At 44.6% G+C, this 20,014-nt stretch overlaps 1 protein-coding gene across 4 annotated transcripts in view; it reads right to left on the bottom strand.

Annotated features, from left to right (window-relative positions):
* The window catches only part of ehbp1 (EH domain binding protein 1), a 499,650-nt gene that overhangs the window by 57,676 nt on the left and 421,960 nt on the right, over positions 1–20,014 (bottom strand). For all 4 annotated transcript variants that reach the window (XM_070889745.1, XM_070889742.1, XM_070889744.1 and 1 more), the window contains 4 exons: positions 16,579–16,709; positions 6,434–6,572; positions 6,144–6,253; positions 5,060–5,183 (listed from right to left, as the gene is read on the bottom strand). In XM_070889745.1, coding sequence (XP_070745846.1) covers positions 5,060–5,183; positions 6,144–6,253; positions 6,434–6,572; positions 16,579–16,709 — 504 coding nt within the window. The remainder of the gene's footprint in view (positions 1–5,059; positions 5,184–6,143; positions 6,254–6,433; positions 6,573–16,578; positions 16,710–20,014) is intronic.

The raw sequence follows: 20,014 nt of genomic DNA, 5'->3' as shown, positions 1-20,014 counted from the left end.
GAGAGCGCGAGGGAGTGAGAGAGAGAGGGGGCGAGAGAGAGAGGGGGCGAGAGAGAGAGAGAGAGAGTGGGCGAGAGAGAGAGATGGGGCGAGAGAGAGAGATGGGGCGAGAGAGAGAGATGTGGCGAGAGAGAGAGATGGGGCGAGAGAGAGAGAGGGGGGCGAGAGAGAGAGAGAGGGGGGGCGAGAGAGGGAGAGAGAGAGAGGGGGGGCGAGAGAGAGAGAGAGGGGGGGCGAGAGAGAGAGAGAGGGGGGGCGAGAGAGAGAGGGGGGGGTGAGAGAGAGAGAGAGAGAGAGTGAGGGGGGCGAGAGAGAGAGGGGGCGAGAGAGAGAGAGAGGGGGGCGAGAGAGAAAGAGAGAGAGAGAGAGAGAGGGCGAGAGAGAGAGAGAGGGGGGGCGAGAGAAGGAGAGAGAGAGTGAGGGAGGGGGCGAGAGGGAGGGGGCGAGAGAGAGGGGGCGAGAGAGAGGGGGCGAGAGAGAGGGGGCGAGAGAGAGAGCGAGGGGGCGAGAGAGAGAGGACAAGAGAGAGAGAGGGCGAGGGGAAGAGAGGGCAAGAGAAAGGGCGCGAGGGAGAGAGGGCGCGAGGGAGAGAGGGCGAGAGGGCGAGAGGGCGAGAGAGAGAGAGAGAGAGAGAGAGAGAGGACGAGAGAGAGAGAGGGCGAGAGAAAGCGTGAGAAAGAACAAGCAAGAGAGAGAGAAAGCGAGAGTGAGAGCAAGCAAGAAAGCCAGCAACTGAGAATGAGACACACCTCTGGAAACTGCCTTTTAAGTTTCTATGGTGGTTCGGGGTCGGGCTCAGTCCACTAAGCAGTCAAACATGGTTACGACCCTACAGTGAACCCTACCCTTTGATGTTGTAGCAAGTGGCTCCCCATGGTCTGCCTCAACTAAACCCCCTGCTATGTGACTGGAATGGTGTGACACCTGGATGCTCAGGTGTCGCAATGAGCAATCTAAATGATTAAGACTATAGATATATATATGTGATCCTATCTCTTGAAAGATAATCAACATCTCAAAATATCATTGTCAGCCTAAATCAAATTTCAGGATATTGACTTATTGATGAGAAAAATGATGAATCTAGTGTTGCAGAAATATTATGAATTTAAAACTCCAACTTGGGCAAAACAGTAACAATCCAATTTGCTACACCCTCCAATATCTTTTCAGTACCTGAGAAATGGTCTCATCAAAGCCAGATACAACTCCAAAACAACTTCCATTGATTTGAAAATTGTAAATGTAAATGTACAAACAAAAAAGTCAACCAAGAACATCCTCATAAATTTGCCAATATGCATCTCAAGCATCTTACTGGCAGAAACTAGTCACCTGCTCCAATTCTTGTTTGGAGAATTCTGTTCAATGTGGTTGGGTTAAAAAAAAGAGCAAAAATAATTTTAAAATGGAAGTAAAAGTTGCAATTGTTATTACTTTGAGTTTTCAGAATCTAAAGATAGGCACAGTGTCACGGAAGGTCATCAATCCGCAAATATCTTGGGAGTAGAAATTCGGTGGCTTAGCTAGCGCCCCTGGAAAGGGTCGGAATAGGGGCACTAAAGGGGTTCGGAGCAGCGAGCGCCAGCCCGCATTCACTGTGCCGGTGGCATGGAGCAGTACCGCCCGGGAGAGTCCAACCGGTGTGTGACACTGTTCTGAAATTTGTCTGCAGTGGTACCCGTAGCGCGCCCTAGTGGGACTGTCTGGGAAAGCGGGCTTATAAGAAAGAACATAAGAATTAGGAACAGGAGTTGGCCATCGAGCCCCTCGAGCCTGCTCCGCCACTGAACTAGATCATGGCTGATCTGGCCGTGGACTCAGCTCCACTTACCCGCCCGCTCCCCATAATCCTTAATTCCCTTATTGGTTAAAAATCTAGCGATCTGTGATTTGAATACATTCAATGAGCTAGCCTCAACTGCTTCCTTGGGCAGAGAATTCCACAGATTCACAACCCTCTGGGAGAAGAAATTCCTTCTCAACTCGGTTTTAAATTGACTCCCCCGTATTTTGAGGCTGTGCCCCCTAGTTCTAGTCTCCCCGACCAGTGGAAACAACCTCTCTGCCTCAATCTTGTCTATCCCTTTCATTATTTTAAATGTTTCTATAAGATCACCCCTCATCCTTCTGAACTCCAACGAGTAAAGACCCAATCTACTCAATCTATCATCATAAGGTAACCCCCTCATCTCCGGAATCAGCCCAGTGAATCGTCTCTGTACCCCCTCCAAGGCTAGTATATCCTTCCTTAAGTAAGGTGACCAAAACTGCACGCAGTACTCCAGGTGCGGCCTCACCAATACCCTATACAGTTGCAGCAGGACCTCCCTGCTTTTGTACTCCATCCCTCTCGCAATGAAGACCAACATTCCATTCGCCTTCCTGATTACCTGCTGCACCAGCAAACTAACTTTTTGGGATTCATGCACAAGGACCCCCAGGTTCCTCTGCACCGCAGCATGTTGTAATTTCTCCCCATTCAAATAATATTCCCTTGTACTGTTTTTTTTTCCCAAGGTGGATGACCTCACATTTTCCGACATTGTATTCCAGCTGCCAAACCTTAGCCCATTCGCTTAACCTATCTAAATCTCTTTGCAGCCTCTCTGTGTCCTCTACACAACCCGCTTTCCCACTAATCTTTGTGTCATCTGCAAATTTTGTTACACTACACTCTGTCCCCTCTTCCAGGTCATCTATGTATATTGTAAACAGTTGTGGTCCCAGCACCGATCCCTGTGGCACACCACTAACCACCGATTTCCAACCCGAAAAGGACCCATTTATCCCGACTCTCTGCTTTGTTAGCCAGCCAATTCTCGATCCATGCTAATACATTTCCTCTGACTCCGCGTACCTTTATCTTCTGCAGTAACCTTTTGTGTGGCACCTCATCGAATGCCTTTTGGAAATCTAAATACACCACATCCATCGGTACACCTCTATCCACCATGCTCATTATATCCTCAAAGAATTCCAGTAAATTAGTTCGAACTATTCCGGCGGCAGTGAGTGAAAGAATGACTACATCAGGTAAGTAGGATTGTTTTTCTTTTTGCGATTTATGTTTATGTGGGGAAAGCAAGGTATTGGGAACATTTTTTGTTTTCTTCGGCCATTTTCTTTTTCCCCAGTGAAGCCTCTCTTAGGGCGCTCCGAGGCCGGCTCTTTCGCTCGGGATTTTCAGTTGCTCAGCTGGCCTAGTGCCCAGAGAGAGGTGTGGAACGCCTTCCTTAGCACTCTGCTCTACGCTCAGGGCCCAGCTGATAAATTTTGTGGCTGCAGATGCGAACCATTTCCCGGCACAAAATATACTGTTTCCCCCTCCCCCCCATTAGCATCCTAATTAGCCTCAAATCGAATTTCCACCCTGTTGTGATTGACATAGTGCCTAAAGCCCCAACATTTGGGAGTGCCTATTTTAGGGTGCGTGTGGTGGATACCCAACACCAGAATGCTGAGGGTGGAGGCTTCACAGATATTGTGGCTCATTGTAAGAGAGTTGGCGCGACAGCTCACTGGCGAAGACACAGGGAAATCCAGGCTATTGCAAGAGGGCGAGAAAATGTGGGGTCGGAGGTCGGGGTGGGGGAGGGGAGAGGAGAGAGGCCGGGGTGGGGGAGGGAGACCAGGGCGGGCAAGGGAGGGAGAGGAGGGCGGGCGAGGGTGACTGAGAGGAGAGGGTGACTGGGGAGAGGGTGACTGGGGAGAGGGTGACTGGGGAAGGGGATGGGGAGACTTGGGCGGGCGAGGGAGGGAGGGGGAGACCGGGGCGGGGGATGGGGGAAGGGAGACCGGCGCGGGCGAGGGAGGGGGAGACCAGGGCGGAGGCCTGGAGTCGATCCGGGCTGGGGGGGGGAGACCAGGGCAGGGTCCAGGAGTCGATCGTGGCTGGAGAATGCGATCGGTGACTGAGCAGGGGGTGTTTGAGAGTGGCCACAATCGAGGGTTGGGAGAGGTGGCCGGGGTGGGGTTGGGTGTTTTGCAAGTGGCAGTGATCAGTTCCTTTAATGTAGGGCCAGGAGGACCACTCCTGCTTCTCCCGGCTCCAGTCAGGTAAGTTATTTGCCTTCTCTGTTGCAGGCGATCCTGAGGGAGGGTTTCCCTGAGAGTAGCTCGTAATGGCACTGGCTGCCTCAGGGCAAACCAATATTGGAGGGGGACCTGACGCAAGTATTAGGAATTTACTTTCCATATGCAAGGAGCATAATGCCTGCTTCAGGTGTGGGTAATAGACGCCTCTTGTTTGTGTTCAGCCAATATGCCGGGAGGCGCATTTTTGTCCAGACGTGTGCGCACGATTCCCGTGCTCCAATTTGGCACCTTAGGTATCCGCACAGTGCCCGGAAAACGAGTGCTGAGCGATTCAAGTTACAGGCTTAAATCTTCCTCTGATGTTAACTGAGCTGTTTGCTCATATCAACCTAGCTTTGTTGTCCCATTTCCTTATGTCTAAAGCCATGACGACATATTTTTTAAAGCCACTATCTTAATCTAGTATCTATAGAACATAACTTGTATGTAGTAATACATTTGCGTTTCAAGGGACATCATGCTGTCATACTATTATTGTAAAGGAAGCTGAAAATAACATGGAATTCTTCCTACGTACTCTTGTGAAAAATAATTGTTGAGTATCTATAACAGCACTCAAATATTTGCTGTTTAGTCAATACAACCTTCCATTTGCACTGTATACGGTTTCATGCAGTACTTGGCTTCAGCAGGCCAACTGTTTTTCTCTGAATCAGTAGAACAGTGGAGATCTCACATTTTGCTGCAGCATATCAATGAGGCACAGATATGTATTCCAGCTCTGCATGGATGAGCACACTGTTCAATAGTGCTGGCTCACACAGTATCAGGGTGAGTTATCACTTCCCATGAAGGCACTCTTATCACCAGTGCCCAGAGAGGTGGCTGCGACTCACAGCCTTTCATTTTCAAGGCAGTTTGCTGAACATTCAGGCTTCAAAGATTCACACTTTCAAACTCTATAAGAGTTTGTGAACACTCAATTTGCCAAAACTGTTTACAGTGTAATTGGGCACCGTACCTGTGTCCATGAGATAGCGAAGGCGCTTCTCCACCACTGCGGCCCGTGTGTCAATTTGCTTCTGCTCATTCTCCAGCGCTGCCAATTCCCCGACAACATACTGACTGGTGTCTTTGAACCCTTTCTGTTGACAAGAAAAAAAATTACTACATTAAACAAAATATATAATACAAATTATAAAAAGATATCATGTTTTCCTTAATTCAGTGCATACTGCAAAAAATATGTTGGTGTTTACAGAGTTTGCCTAACGTGCAGCTAACCATTATCAGAACACTGAAGAAAATAAAGTTAAATGTGAGTATTAATGTTTCTTCAAATGTAAAAAAAACCTCACGTTTAATAAATGCTTTTCTGTATAGTAAATGTCTGCTGATATAGCCCATTGGGTATATTCTCCATTTTGTGTACTGCAATTATCAATGTCAAATTTTGGGGAAAAAAGACCTCAGTTAAGATAATACATTTTCCATCCTTTTCCTGAATTCTTCTGCATCTGTCCATCAATAAGTTCCCTCCTTGCTGTCCATCAAATTTTTCCTCACAAATCAATTTTACAGATGATCAGCCCATTTTCCCACTGTGCTGAACCACCCCATTAATTAAGTGAAAAAATTATCATATATATTATATTAATGCAAACATCATTCAGCTGGTAATTCATGGCTGATCTGTATAATGGAAAGGTTGAACACCCATTAACCCATGCCAACAAAATGGGTTGTCTGGGAAATTCTAGCAGGTCTCCTGTGACTTTTCCCTCCAACTGAAGCTTGCTGTATCTACTTTTGCAATAATTAAAATCCTCCTGGTAGATCAATACTGGAATCTCTTTATGGGAAGTGCCCTGATGGAAATGTCTCAAGGATGCTGAGGCTGTGCAAGTCTGAAAAATTCATCTTTTATCTGACAATTATCACTACACTGCAGACTAATTCAGTGGCGCACCCCTTTCGCTTTGCATTGAAAATGTGAGATTGACATCTGAAAACCCAACATCTCATTTTTACCAATAAAGACAGCATTTCCTTATATGACCAAGAAATAATCAGCAATCACTAAACCACAGAAAAATTAAACATACACTAAGTACTTCATCTTCTGATGGCTTTCTCGGAGTTGTTTCACATATTTCTGTTCTTTCCTCATTTCCTTTCTTCGCATCTTCTTGTATTGATCTCTGCCTTTTAATCTCTTTTTTTAAAAAAAGAAAAAGATATTCAGAAATTGGTTAAAATTATCAACTCCACCTTGAGCAGAGGAAATGATTTAGAGAGGAGGTTAATTTCAGTCTTGTTAAAAAGCTCCTCTGACAGCTAATCAGAATTAAATGCTATATAGCATTTTAACATTCTTATCTTAAGAGTTCCTCACCTGGCCTGCTTTCCACATACTGACTAAACGATTGTAGATGGGTTCGTCTCACGGCTGAATCTTTATTGAACACCACAGGACTCCGCAAACGTTCGGTAGCTTTACGCAATCGCTCAGCACGATGATCTTCCATTGCATTCTGTCAGGAATGATCAATTAATTTTTTTTAGCATTATCCAACATTTGTTTAAATTTATATCGCAATTTAATAAAAAAATGTCTAATTCCTATATAATTGCAAAGATGAGCTACGGAACAAAAAAAATCATCTCGTTCTTGTCTAGAATCTTTAAGCCATGATTTATATCTGCTCTATATTAAATACTAACATCTAAAGTAATTGCTTTGTTCCCTTATTCTAGCCTGCTAAAATACTAAATTGGAAATGACCAACTTATCCGCTAGTTTCTCGCACTTCTCCGACAAGAGCTAGTTTCTAATATTGTGCCAATTGAAATAACCCACTATGACAGGCTAAAGGTACTGGGGAAGAGTGTGGACAAAGAAAGAAAAATTACCGACTTGCATTTTATTGTCCAAATCTTTTCATGTCTGATTTATAAAAACTTTAATAACGTCATTTGCAGCTTCCTTTTTCTAGACCTCCAATATTTATGCATCTGAATCCAGCATAGCATTCTGTTAAAACAAAATGTTCCCAGAGGACCCAACAACTGCGGTGTGTGGAAATAGCAGATACCAGGGTACGTTGTACCCAAAAATATTGCATTCTACTGCTAATCTTGTATTATTTCTAAGTGTTTTGAAAGTAAATAGAAAAAGGCTGAGATGCATGACTAATAGCTTAGCCTGCTGAATGTTGAAACTGGTTATCAAATGCTACCAAGGCTGTGCCCTTCCTCTGCATTAAGACAATCAGTAATGAGGGGGTCCTCTAATGGCCTATTCTCTTGCCTTAAGGAGGTGTGGGATACAGAATTCTCAAGAGAAGGTAACAGTTTACCCTCTCCTACAATCACAGAATGCCTCATTTACAAATATCTAAACTGTATTACAAACGCATTGAATCTGCAGTCAATTGCTTCTTGTGAGCAGAACAGCTTTGGGACTATTTTTTTTCCATTGTAAAAAAAAATTCCACCCTGACTGAAGCTTATAATCAAGTTATTAAAATGGCTTTTTAAAGTCTTCTTGGCATTACACAGAAGATGAGTTTTGTTATAGTCATAAATAATGTAACAAAAAGATTGCACTTATATGTTTCTTCTTAAAGAATGTAAATGCATTATGTAGACCAGTTTTTCTCAATTGTACAGTAGCTTGTGCAAAAGTATTACAACTCAACAGATAAAACAGTCGAATAGAATCTGGAGTAATAGTGGTCATAAATATATATAGAAATAAGAGCTGAAAAGGATAATATTTAAAGACTAATTACTGGCAAACTGGATTCTTTGATTCCCCCGGAAAACTCAAATAGCAACAAAACATAAATACGTAGAGGCTTTTCAAACTCACTGACAGCATTTCTAAATCTAATAAAATATATTTCCTCCATAATATGTTACCAAGGCCTAGTGTTTGTGAACAAATACAGATCATTCTAAGCCTAGAAAGGTGTAAAAATATCAGTGTGATTAGCTAGCAAATCCCATTTTAGGAAACCTTTTTATGGCAAGGGACTTCTGCCACTTTACAAATTTATTCCTCTAAGCTGGGTTAATTCAGTTAGCTTGCCAATCCATTGTGTTTTTCTCAAGCCAGCTTCATATCGCATTAAATCCACTGCAGAAAGCTAAATTGAATGAAAAATCAGACTTGATCTGAGCTCCTCTTTGTTTAAAGAAAACACCACAAGTCTTCTGCTGCTACCTCACTTTCATCGCTGACGTATAGGAACTGACAGTGTAAGGGAAAGCAATGAAAGTCATTGTTTTTCAACTTCAAAGACACTCCTGTGGAAGGAAATCCTTTCAGTCAGCACTGGCGGTCCCCAAAGATGTTGCAGGTGGGTGAAAAGTTATACAACAAATTTGCTCCAAAGTCAGAAACATACTGTTAACAAATCATGCACGATGAAAATTCTTAAATTAGACTGATGCAATGGATTGGCCATTTTACTCATAATTCATGTTCAGTAATGTGCAAAAATAATTTGACATAAATAGTGAAAACAGCATAAGCTACATGCAAACTTTAGAGCAGCTTGTGGTTTTCACTATGCCCTCGGTGCCAAACATTTATTTAAACATTTCAAGAGACGAAATTCCTATTCTTTTATCATTCATATTTGTAAGCACCTAGAAATCTATTTGTTTCAATCCTTTGTGACTGTGACAAAGGTAAACTATTCCTCCTCATCCTTCTCGACCTGTCTGCAGCCTTTGACACAGTTGACCACTCCACCTCCTCCAACACCTCTCCACCATCGTCCAGCTGGGTGGGACTGCACTCGCCTGGTTCCATTCTTATCTATCCAATCATAGCCAGAAAATCACCTGCAATGGCTTCTCTTTCCACTCCCGCATCGTTACCTCTGGTGTTCCCCAAGGATCTATCCTTGGCCCCCTCCTATTTCTCATCTATATGCTGCCCCCTGGCAACATCATCCGAAAACACGGCATCAGTTTCCACATGTAAGCTGACGATACCCAGCTCTCTTGACCCCTCCATGGTCTCTAAATTGTCAGACTGCTTATCCGACATCCAGTACTGGACGAGCAGAAATTTTCTCCAATTAAATATTGGGAAGACCGCAGCCATTGTCTTTGGTCACCGGCACAAACTGCATTCCCTAGCCACCGACTCCATCCCTTTCCCTAGCATCTGTCTGAGGCTGAACCAGACTGTTTGCAACCTAGGTGTCTTATTTGACCCTAAAATGAGTTTCCAGCCACATATCCGCGGCATAACTAAAACCGCCTATTTCACCTCCGTAACATTGCCCATCTCCGCCTCTGCCCCAGCTCATCTGCTGTTGAACCTGTCAACCATGCCTTTGTTAGACTTGACTACTTCAACACACTCCTGGCTGGCCTCCCACATTCTACCCTACGTAAACTTGAGGTCATCCAAAACTCGGCAGCCCATGTCCTAACTCGTACCAAGTCCCGCTCACCCATCACCCCTGTGCTCGAAAAAGAGCAGGGGAGTTATCCCCAGTGTCTTGGCCAATATTGATCCCTCAATCAACATAAGAAAAACAGATTATCTGGTCATTAGCACATTGCTGTTTGTGGGAGCATGTTGTTCGCAAATTGGCTTCCGCTGTTTCCCACATTACAACAGGGACTACATTCCAAAAGTACTTCATTTTGCTGGCTCTTTTCCTGCAACCACCTTCAATGGGGAGAACAGGTGAGCTGCAGAATTCTCTACAGATATAAAATTGTTTGCTGTGGTACTGAGATGGCTTGTGATAATCTTTGCCCGAGCCAGGACCCTACCCAGATTGGGACCCGAAGCACCTGTAAGTTGTGCCACTTAATTGTATTGTTTTTAAACTATGTATTATACAATACCATTTTCCATATACACACTAAGAGGTTATACTTATCGGGAAAGACTGAACCAGCTGGGGCTCTTTTCTCTAGAAAACGAAGGCTGAAGGGGTGATTTGATAAAGGCCTTTAAGATTATGAAATGGTTTGATAGGGTAGACAGAGAGAAAATGATTCCACTTGTGGGCGGAGACCAGAACTAGGGGCCATAAATATCAGATAGTCACCAATAAATCCAATAGGGATTGCAGGAGAAACTTCTTTACCGGTTAGAATGTGGAACTGGCTACCACAAGGAGTGGCTGAGGCGAGTAGCATAGAGGCATTTAAGGGAAAGCTAGATAAATACTTGAAGGAGAAAGGAATACGTTATGCTGATAGAGTTAGATGAAGTAGAGTGGAAGGAGGTTCATGTCGAGCGTAAACACTGGCATGGACTGAATGGCCTGTCTGTGTGCTGTACATTCGATATAATTCTCTCCTCCCCTAAAAGGACTGACTCATGCTGGGGTATGGTTCCACGTGCACTCTCTGTTACCATGCTCAATTGGCCATTCTAAAATGGGGGATGATCATAGTTGAACTCGACCCTGTCCATACATGGAAACGTTCCACAAGAGTCACTGAATAATGATCAGAAATGGCTGACTTTCTCCTCCATGTGCAAGGACATTGACGTCACTCTTATGCTACCCTGATTCAGATCACACTTGGAATTAAACCTGGCATCTACTGCTCTGTTTTGCTCACTACACACTATTTCCCATATTCTCTGAGCCATTGGGGTAGTGTCCAGAGTTTTAAAAAAAATCTCCATTTCATAATGATGTAAAGCGGATCTCAATGAAGGCTGTACAGTACTGAGCGATATAAGATACCCATAGTTTTTTTTTAAATCATTGCAAATTCAGCTGAACGAAGCCCATCAAAAAAGTGAGTTTCATTTATACTGAATGAACCCAATAGAGCAACGTAACAATACTGACTCTGGGCTGGTGTAATGACAACACTATTTCATTTGCAGCTGATATTTGTATTTCATTTGCTTCCAGGATTGCCCGAGCATGCACAATAGTGCTTTCAGACAAAGACTAAAGGCCCAAGTCACTTTTTCCAGGTGCATACACATCAATCTAGTTTCTGACATGCTTCTGGGATGGGTCAGGTTTGTACTGGCAATGAGATTTCATTCATGTTATATCAGCTCTAGCTGTTATAATGCAGCCAACAAACTGCGATAGTGAGTTCAGACCCTTGGTTTCAGTGGGTATGAATAGAAACAGAACAGAGGTACTGGTGCCAAATAAATCAGTATGCTCTTGCTAGATTACCAATTTACCACCAAATTTACACCCAAAATAGTCCGAGTGTTTCCATTCCTGCCTTCCACCATAATTTTCCATATATTTACAACTTATGAACCTAGTGTTACTTCCTTCTATATTATGCTTAGTTCGTCACAAAATTGCGACTTAACTTCAATTCTGATTATAACCAGTAAAGCTGGAGAATTGTACACAACATTAGCTGATTCAATAACAACCACTTACATTTATATATAATGTGAGATATCACAGAAACTGTAACAAGATGCTTTACAGGGGCAGTGTAAAGGAACGAACAATGAGCCACGGAGGGAGAGATTAGGAGGGGTGATCAGAAGCTTGGTCGAAAAGATGGATTTAAAAGGTCAAAGAGAAAACCAGAGGCAGAGAGATTTAGGGAGGGTGTTCTAGAGAGTAGGGAGAAGTGGCTGAAAGCTTCAGCCAAGAGTGAGGTAAAGAGGAAGGGGCTTCACAAAAGACCAGAATCAAAGGGTGAAGGTGTGGGGATGAAGGGTTTGAGAGGTTGCAGAGATAGGGTGGGGCATGACCAAGGAGTTGAAAATGACAAGCATTTTAAATGTAATGTTTTGGGAGACAGAAAGTCAACATAGATCAGCAAGCATGAAGGCGATAGACCAGCAAGACTTGTGCAGGGCAGGATATGGGTGGCTGCATTTTAGACTAGTTGGAGTTGATGGAGGATGGGAGGCCAGTGAGGAGGACACAGAAGAAATCGAGTCTAGAAGTAACAAAAAAAGTTTCAGTGACAGAGTGCTTGATAGGGGTAGAAGCGGGTAATTGTGCAGAGGGGTAGAAAGCAGTCTGGTAATGGATAGGATGTGGAACTTGAGGCCCAGCTCAAGGTTGAGCAGGACACTGAGGTTTTGCACAGTGTGATTCTGCTTCAGTGAATGGCAGGACAGGGATGGAGTCAGTGCTAAGGGAGTGAAATTTGTGGTTGAGGACACAAACAACGGCTTTGGGTTCCCCATGTTCAGTTGGAGGACGTTGTGGCTCACCATGACTTGTGATGGGGTAAAAGGAAGTGGTGAAGAGGTTATCAGTATCTGGAACACCCATAAGACCGATATAAAGCTGACACTGCAGGCAACGTCACCATGTGGATGAAGATAAGGAGGCCTATGGAGAGATCTTGGGAGGCTCCAAAGGTGACATTGCAGGTGGGATTGGGACGAGAAGCCATCGCTTCGCTGGCTGTGTTCAGACAGGCAGGAATGGAACCACTCAAGGACAGTCCCATGGAGCTGCACAACAGAGAGTAGTGATGGAATATGATGTGCTGTGGAAGAGATTGAAGAGGACAAGGTGCAATAACACCTCTCAACTGCTGTCACAGCAGTTGTCATTAGTGACTTTGGCCATGGCAATCTCAGTACTATGAGCAGAGCATAAGCCGGATTCATGGAACTCAAACAGCAAGTTTTGGGACCGGTGAGCAATAAGTTGGGAGGCGCTGATACATTAGAGGACCTTACAGATGAAATGGAGGTTACAGATAGGGTGGTAACTGGACAGGATTGATGTTCAAGGGTCTGTTTTTTTTTTGGTGTGGGGAGGGGGGTTATTGATGGTGTTTTTAAAAAGAGGGATGTTTGTGTGGTCAGGAGTTCAGAGGAGAAGGGATCAAGGGAGCAGGAAGCAGACATCGTGGAAGAGGTAAGTTTGGATACGGGCTGGAGGGGTGGGTAAATGGAAAAGAAACAGCAGAGTGGTGGTGGAAGACTGGGGGAGGAGGAAAGAGAGGATGGAAAGGTAGCAGAAGTAGCTGCATGTCTCAATCTTGGAGAGAATTAGATCCATGAACCCTTCACACTTAATATTCGAGGTGAAGATGGAGGGTTAGGTGAGAGGAAGCAGTTCTTCATTGAGAAAAGGAGCATTGGTCTGTCCTTACCTTTCAGGATAATCATAGAGCAATACGAATGAACTTGTATTTATATAGCTCCTTTCATTACCTCAGGACATCTCAAAGTGCTGCATTTTTGGAGTATAATCACAGTTGTAATGTAGGAGAACACGGCAGCCAATTTACGCACAGCATGATTCTACACACAGCAATGAGATAAACAACCAGTTAATCTGTCTTAGTTGGTTGAGGGATAAATATTGGTCAGGATACCGGAAGAATCCCCATGCTCTTCTTCCAATAGTGCCATGAGTTTTTTTTACCTCCACTTGAGGGGACAGACAGGGTCTCGATTTAACGTCTCAATGAAAGACGGAACATGTGACAGTGTGGCACTCCCTCAGTACTGCACTGAAGTGTCAGCCTGGATTATGGGCTGAAGTCTGTAGAGTGGTGCCTGAACTCTCAACCTTCTAACTCAGAGGCAAGAGTGATTATTCGTTCTGAGGACAGCAAGCCAAGTCCGGTGACTAGACCAGTGTACGTCAAGTATGTTCAAATATACGGCCCTCCGGTGTGAAGAAGCAAAATGAGAACTTTACTGAGGGAACGGCAGGGGTGGGGGATGGTGAGTGATTTGGCAGGAATGAGGGCATCAAAAGCAGAGTAGTTCCAGTAGCTCAGCGGTAGCAGAGCTGTTATAACGGTGAAGAGCGAGAGGAGACAGAGCTGGGTGTTTGAGAATGAATTAGTGAGGGAGCAGGGGGGTGGGCGGAAGTTTTTTTCTGGATGGCGAGGGTAGTTTGGGTATATGGATGGTTATGGAGATGAAGAAGTGTTGGGGTTTTGTAAAGGTAGGACATGACCAGGATTTTGAGTGAGAGGGTGAAAACAAATTGAGCTGCTTGAAGGATAAAATGATGATGAGGGAGTGGGGGGGGGGGGGGACTTTGCAATAATGGTTACGACATTACCGCAGTGGTTTGAGTGGGCCAAGTGATAGAAGGTAAAGTAAGTTGGGGAGGCTTCAATGAGGGAAAGGAATCACGATTTATAAGCCATGTTTCTGCCGGCACCACAATGAGGGTAATCGGCATGGTGACAAAGAAGCAAATATTCTAGTAGGCGATACGGAGCAGGCAGTGACCACCAGAGTTTGGGGACGGCAGTAGAAGCAAGTGGACGGGAGAAGAAATTGGAGAGGTTAACCTGCCGGAAGTAAACTGTGAAAGTTGATTACTGGAGCAGGCAGTGAGACAGTTGGGATTACTGCTCTGGGAGAGCCAGTGATGGAGAATACAAGGAATGTACAGAGAGAAGTTGTGGGTTCAGTCAAAAAGAACTACACCTGGTATAGCAGCAGGAGAGAAAGTAGACTGAAGAAGCTGGGATAAAGTAGACTGCACTTGAATTTTATTCTGAAATATCAGTGCAGTCCTTAAAAAGATCAATTTCCCAGTTTTATCATTTTCTCTCCCATCCAAACTTCTTTGCACCACACATACCTCTTCAGCTGGGATGCCAGGATAAAGGGTTGTACCACCTTATCCACAGCTGAAGCCAATATCACTCCTAATGACTGATTACTGAGAATTTTCTAGTAGGGCGAGCAGTCAATGCTAATTTTTAATTCCCCCTAGGGTGGAATGATTCACTTTTATGAGGAACAGTAAAACCGCGGAGAAAACTCATCACAATGGTGACAGGTGGATTAGAGTGATGTGCAGCTACAAGGATTGAACGTGCAGTCCTTTGGTTGGAAAGCAAGGACTCTGCCGCTCATACAACTCAAATACTGAATCTGTTTCTTTCACTAAGTGGCGTCGAAATTCAATTGCACAGCGCCTGTTTTTCAGGCAAAGAATGAGTGCTGCAGGATCCAATATCGCGCGCGATGTGCGGTGCTCATTCCGCGCTGGACATACTGCTCATGCCGGATTGGTTAGGGTGCTCTGTTGTCATCATAGGAATATCGAAACAGGAGTAGGCCATTTAGCCCCTCGAGCCTGTTACGCCATTCAACGAGATCATCCAGGGCGCCCACCTGAAACTGATGTTAGGCCAATTGCTCATGTAAATCGAGGGGCCAACGCTTATTTCAGGCCCCTTTGTGAAATTTGATTGCAAGCTGCAGTCAGTTTATTCAGGCGCGCAGCTGTCAAACCAATGCTTCTTAAAGGGACCGCTGGAGGCTGCCACCCAAAAGGTAAGTTTTGTGTTTTTTTAAACTTATTGTGATGTGGAGCCGAGAGGAGCACTCTTGTGTACATTAAGATTGTGGGTTGCTGCTGCTCCTCCTGATTGCCTCTCACCCCTCATTTCCAAACTCACCTTCAGCTGCTCCTTTGCAGCATTAGAGAGAAAGACTTTCATTTATATAACGCCTTTCGTACCCTCAGGACATCCCAAAGTGTTTTATGGCCAATTAAGTTCTTTTTTCTTAAAGTGGAGTCACTGTTGTAATGTAGGAGACGTGGCAGCCGAATTACACACAGCAAGCCCCCACAACAACAATGACATAAATGACCAGATCATCTGTTCGAGTGATGACAGTTATCATAATGAGGCTAACAGACCAATTTTGCTGTGGGCTTGCCGCCAGCCTCATTAGTAAGTTTGTGAAGCGTGTTTTGGGCGCAATCCAAATTCTAGGCCACAAAGTTACAGTTAACCTCAAAACCAATACAACATTCTAGTTGTCTTTTCTTCCAAGTATACAAGACAACAGTAAATATTGCTCTTCCCCAGTGTGTACACAGGGGAAGAACAGCCGTTTTGCTCCTTCTTTTCACAATAAAGTAATATTCCTACCTTCTGTCCAATGCCACACCCTGTCCCCTTTAAATTACATTTTTCAATATGAATTTTTGTGCTCATTAAGGTAAAGGATATTAGTGGGACACCTTCCATTCAAGGTCTCAGTATCAGTGTCAAACAGTCTCGGGTCAAGTTGATTGGTTGCTCCCTCTACTCTGCCTTGACTGCAATCTCAGAATAATACCTTCTGCAATCTTCCAATTTCTAGCACCAGTTTTCCTGTGATCTCTTCGAGAATGCCAATTTGAGTAGGTTAGAGTAATTTAGTGGGATTAGGGTAATCCAATGTAGATTGGGGCAATTCAATGTAGATCAAGTAGTTTTGTATTATGGGCCCATTAGGAACTTGACTTGAGTTTGCCCAACATCATTTCATGAAGGAATCTTAGTCAGGAGAGACAGCAGACAAGAACAACCGTCATTCCATCAATCTGGGCTAGATTTGAACCCAAATTTCAGCAGCTAACCAAACTTGTCCCCTTCATGACTTCCTTTATATTAAGTCCAGACTTCGACTGCAGGTTGCTGCTGAACAATGAGAATTGACATAATGTGGAACAACATAACCAGTCCAGTTATTCTGAGCTACCAAATAGTATCAGAAGTATGTTCATTTTTCAGATTTCAATAAAACCAGTCCCACTGGCACATCAAAACGCAGATGCCTTAACCAACCTTGAGTTCTTCTTGTTCCGCACTGTCAGCTGAGACTTTCTGGACAGCGGTAGATAGTGAATTTGCCACCTGTGGTTGAGCCTCCATGAGTTTCTTCAGCTTCATGTCAACCGACTTGCTATTTTGACTTCCTAAATTAGTTGAGAAGCAAATTGAAAATGTTAAATTCTTTTTAAAAAAAAATGCACAGATTAAAAAATAATTAGCTGCCACTTAAAAATTCATACTGGCAACAGAGACAAAAATCTGCTGATCTTAAGCAACAAAAATGGAAAATACCAAATCACATACATCAAGAATATATCTCCTTTCTTAGAAGCTGATAATTTTCAGCCCTTCACAAAGTAATACACGGACATAAAATGCACTGGCATGGATTCCCATTCCCATCGATGGGTTCACGGCAGCCAATGAAAAACTGCCACTAACCTAGCATCATAGAATGATACAGCACAGAAGGCGGCCAGTGGGCCTATCGTGCATGTGCCAGCTCTTTGAAAAAGCTATCCAATTAATCACACTTCCCTGCTCTTTCCCCATAGCCTTGTAAATGTTTTGCCTTCAACTATATATTCAATTCCCTTTTGAAAGTTACTACTGAATCTGCCATTTAGGCAGCTCATTCTAAATCATAACAACTCGCTGCGTAAAACATTTTTTCCTCATGTCACCTCTGGTACTTTGGCCAATCACTTTAAAACTATGTCCTTTGCTTACCGACTCTTTAATCACTGGAAATAGTTTCTCCTCATTTATTATTTAACCCCTCATAATTTTGAGCACCTCTATCAAATCTCCCCTTAACCTTCTCTGCTGTAAGAAGAACAAACCCAGCTTCTCAAGTCTTTGCACATAACTGAAGTCCCTCATCCCTGGTACCATTTGAGTAAATCTCTTCTGCACCTTCTCAAGGCCTTGGCATCCCTGAAATCTATGCAATTTCCTCCCAGAACGCTCCCCTCATTAGCCGTGCAAGGCAGTTGGAGGCCAGAACACTGCCTTACTACTGCTGGGGAAGAGGAAAACAACTCTCAGATGGCAGTGTTAAGTAGTTATAGAAAGAGAGAATTGATTTTTCTGGCACTTCTAGGTGAATGTTGTTTAAGATAAAGACAGTTTGTTCACAGAGATGAGAATTCATTTCTGTGTATCCTTTCAAATTTTGGGAGTTGGATGATGGCAAATGAAGACTTGGAAAGTGATGGATTTTGTGAAGGTATGGGAGGTGGGGGGGAAATGCACAGGCTGGTGTGAAGTGACTTTTTTTGGTGAGTCAACCTTAAGTTATTGAAATAAGAACAGAAAATACTGGAAATCTCAGCGGGTCAGGAGCTTCTGTGGAGAGAAAAACAGAGTTAACGTTTTGGGTCGACAACTCTTCGTCAGAACTGGTGAATGTTCGAAAAAAACACATGCTTAAGAAGCACTGAAAGGGGGAGGAGAAAAAAGAACAAAAGGGAAGGTCTGTGATAGGGTGGAAGGCAGGAGAGATTAGAGAGACAAAAGGGATGATGGGCCAAATTGAAATGGTAATGGCTGGAGTTAGAAAAAAGTTAGTCAAGATAGGGTGTGAATGGCAGAATAATGACCAGCTGCCATTGGAGACAAAGGGGGAAAAAACATAAGCTCGTGGGGAAGGGGGCAGGGGGAAAGGAAGCCAAAGATGGGCAGAGGTAATGCTCTGAAATTGTTGAATGATGTTGAGTCCAGAAGGCTGTAAAGTACATAAACGAAAAATGAGGTGCTGTTCCTCGAGCTTGTGTTGAGCTTCATTGGAACAGTGCAAGAGTCCAAGGACCGAGATATCAGAGTGGGAGTGGAATGGAGAATTAAAGTGACAGGCGACCGGAAGCTCAGGGTCACACTTACGCAGCGAGTTGTTCGAAAAAAACACATGCTTAAGAAGCACTGAAAGGGGGAGGAGTAGAAAGAACAAAAGGGAAAATCTGCACTTGGTCTCCCCAATGTATAGGAGACTGCATCGTGAGCAGTGAATACAGTATACTAAATTGAAAGAAGTACAAGTAAATCGCTGTTTCACCAGAAAGGAGTATTTGGGGCCCTGGATAGTGGGAAGGGAGGAGGTAAAAGGGTCGGTGTTGCATCTCCTGCGCTTGCACGGGAAGGTGCCGTGGGAAGGGGAGGGGGGTGCCGGGGGTGACTGCGGAATGGACCTAGAAAATTTCATTCACTTTGCATCCAATTTCCACCCTTCCCTCACCTTCGCATGGTTCATCTCCGACTCTTCCCTTCCCTTCCAACCAATATCCACTATAAGCCCACTGACTCCCACAGCTACCTGGACTACACTTCCTCCCACTCTGCAAGGACTCCATTCCATTCTCCCAGTTTCTCCGTCTCCATCACATCTGCTCTGACGATGCCACCTTTCACACTAGTGCCTCTGACATGTCTCCCTTTTTCCTCAAACCGAGGATTCCCCTCCTCCGTGGTTAACATGGCCCTCGACCGTGTCCATTCTATTTCCCGCACCTCTGCTCTCACCCCTTCCCCTCCCTCTCAGAACCACGACAGGGTTCCCCTTGTCCTCACCTTTCACCCCACCAGCCTCCACGTTCAACAGATCACCTCTGCCATTTCCGCCACCTCCAGCATGATCCCATCACCAATCACATCTTCCCCTCCCTTCTCAACATTCCGAAGGGACCGCTCCCTCTGCAACACCCTGGTCCATTCTGCAGTCACCCCCAGCACCCCCTCCCCTTCCCACAGCACCTTCCCGTGCGAGGGCAGGAGATGCAACACCTGCCCTCCCTTCCCACTATCCAGGGCCCAAAATATTCCTTCCAGGTTTTACTTGTACAGCGATTTACTTGTACTTCTTTCAATTTAGTGTACTGTATTTGCTGCTCACGATGTGGTTTCCTCTACATCGGGGAGACCAAGCGCAAATTGAGTGACCGCTTTGCGGAACACCTCCGTTCAGTCCGTAAGTGTGACCCTGAGCTTCAGGTCGCCTGTCACTTTAATTCTCCACTCCACTCCCACTCTATCTCTGTCCTCGGACTCCTACACTGTTCCAATGAAGCTCAATGCAAGCTCGAGGGACAGCACCTCATCTTTCGATTAGGTACTTTACAGCCTTCTGAACTCAACATTGAGTTCAACAATTTCAGAGTATAATTTCTGCCCATCTTTGGCTCTCTTTCCCCCTGCACAGCAGCCACCCCCCCCCCCCCTCCGCCCCCCCCACCCCCCCAAGCTTGTATTTTTTTCTCTCTTTGTCTCCAATGGCAGCTGGTCATTCTTTGGCCATTCACACCCTATCTTGACTCACCTTTTCTAACTCCGGCCCATTACCATTTCAATTCAGCCCATCATCTCTTTTGTCTCTCTAATCTCTCCTGCCTTCCACCCTATCACAAACCTTCCCTTGTGATAGTTCTTCCCCTTTCAGAGCTTCTTAAGAATGTGT

This window comes from Pristiophorus japonicus, chromosome 9 (genome assembly GCF_044704955.1).
Source record: "Pristiophorus japonicus isolate sPriJap1 chromosome 9, sPriJap1.hap1, whole genome shotgun sequence".
NCBI classification, from domain to species: Eukaryota; Metazoa; Chordata; class Chondrichthyes; family Pristiophoridae; genus Pristiophorus; species Pristiophorus japonicus.
The sequence above is the reverse complement of the archived record's forward strand: the minus strand, read 5'-3'. Positions and strand labels throughout refer to the sequence as shown.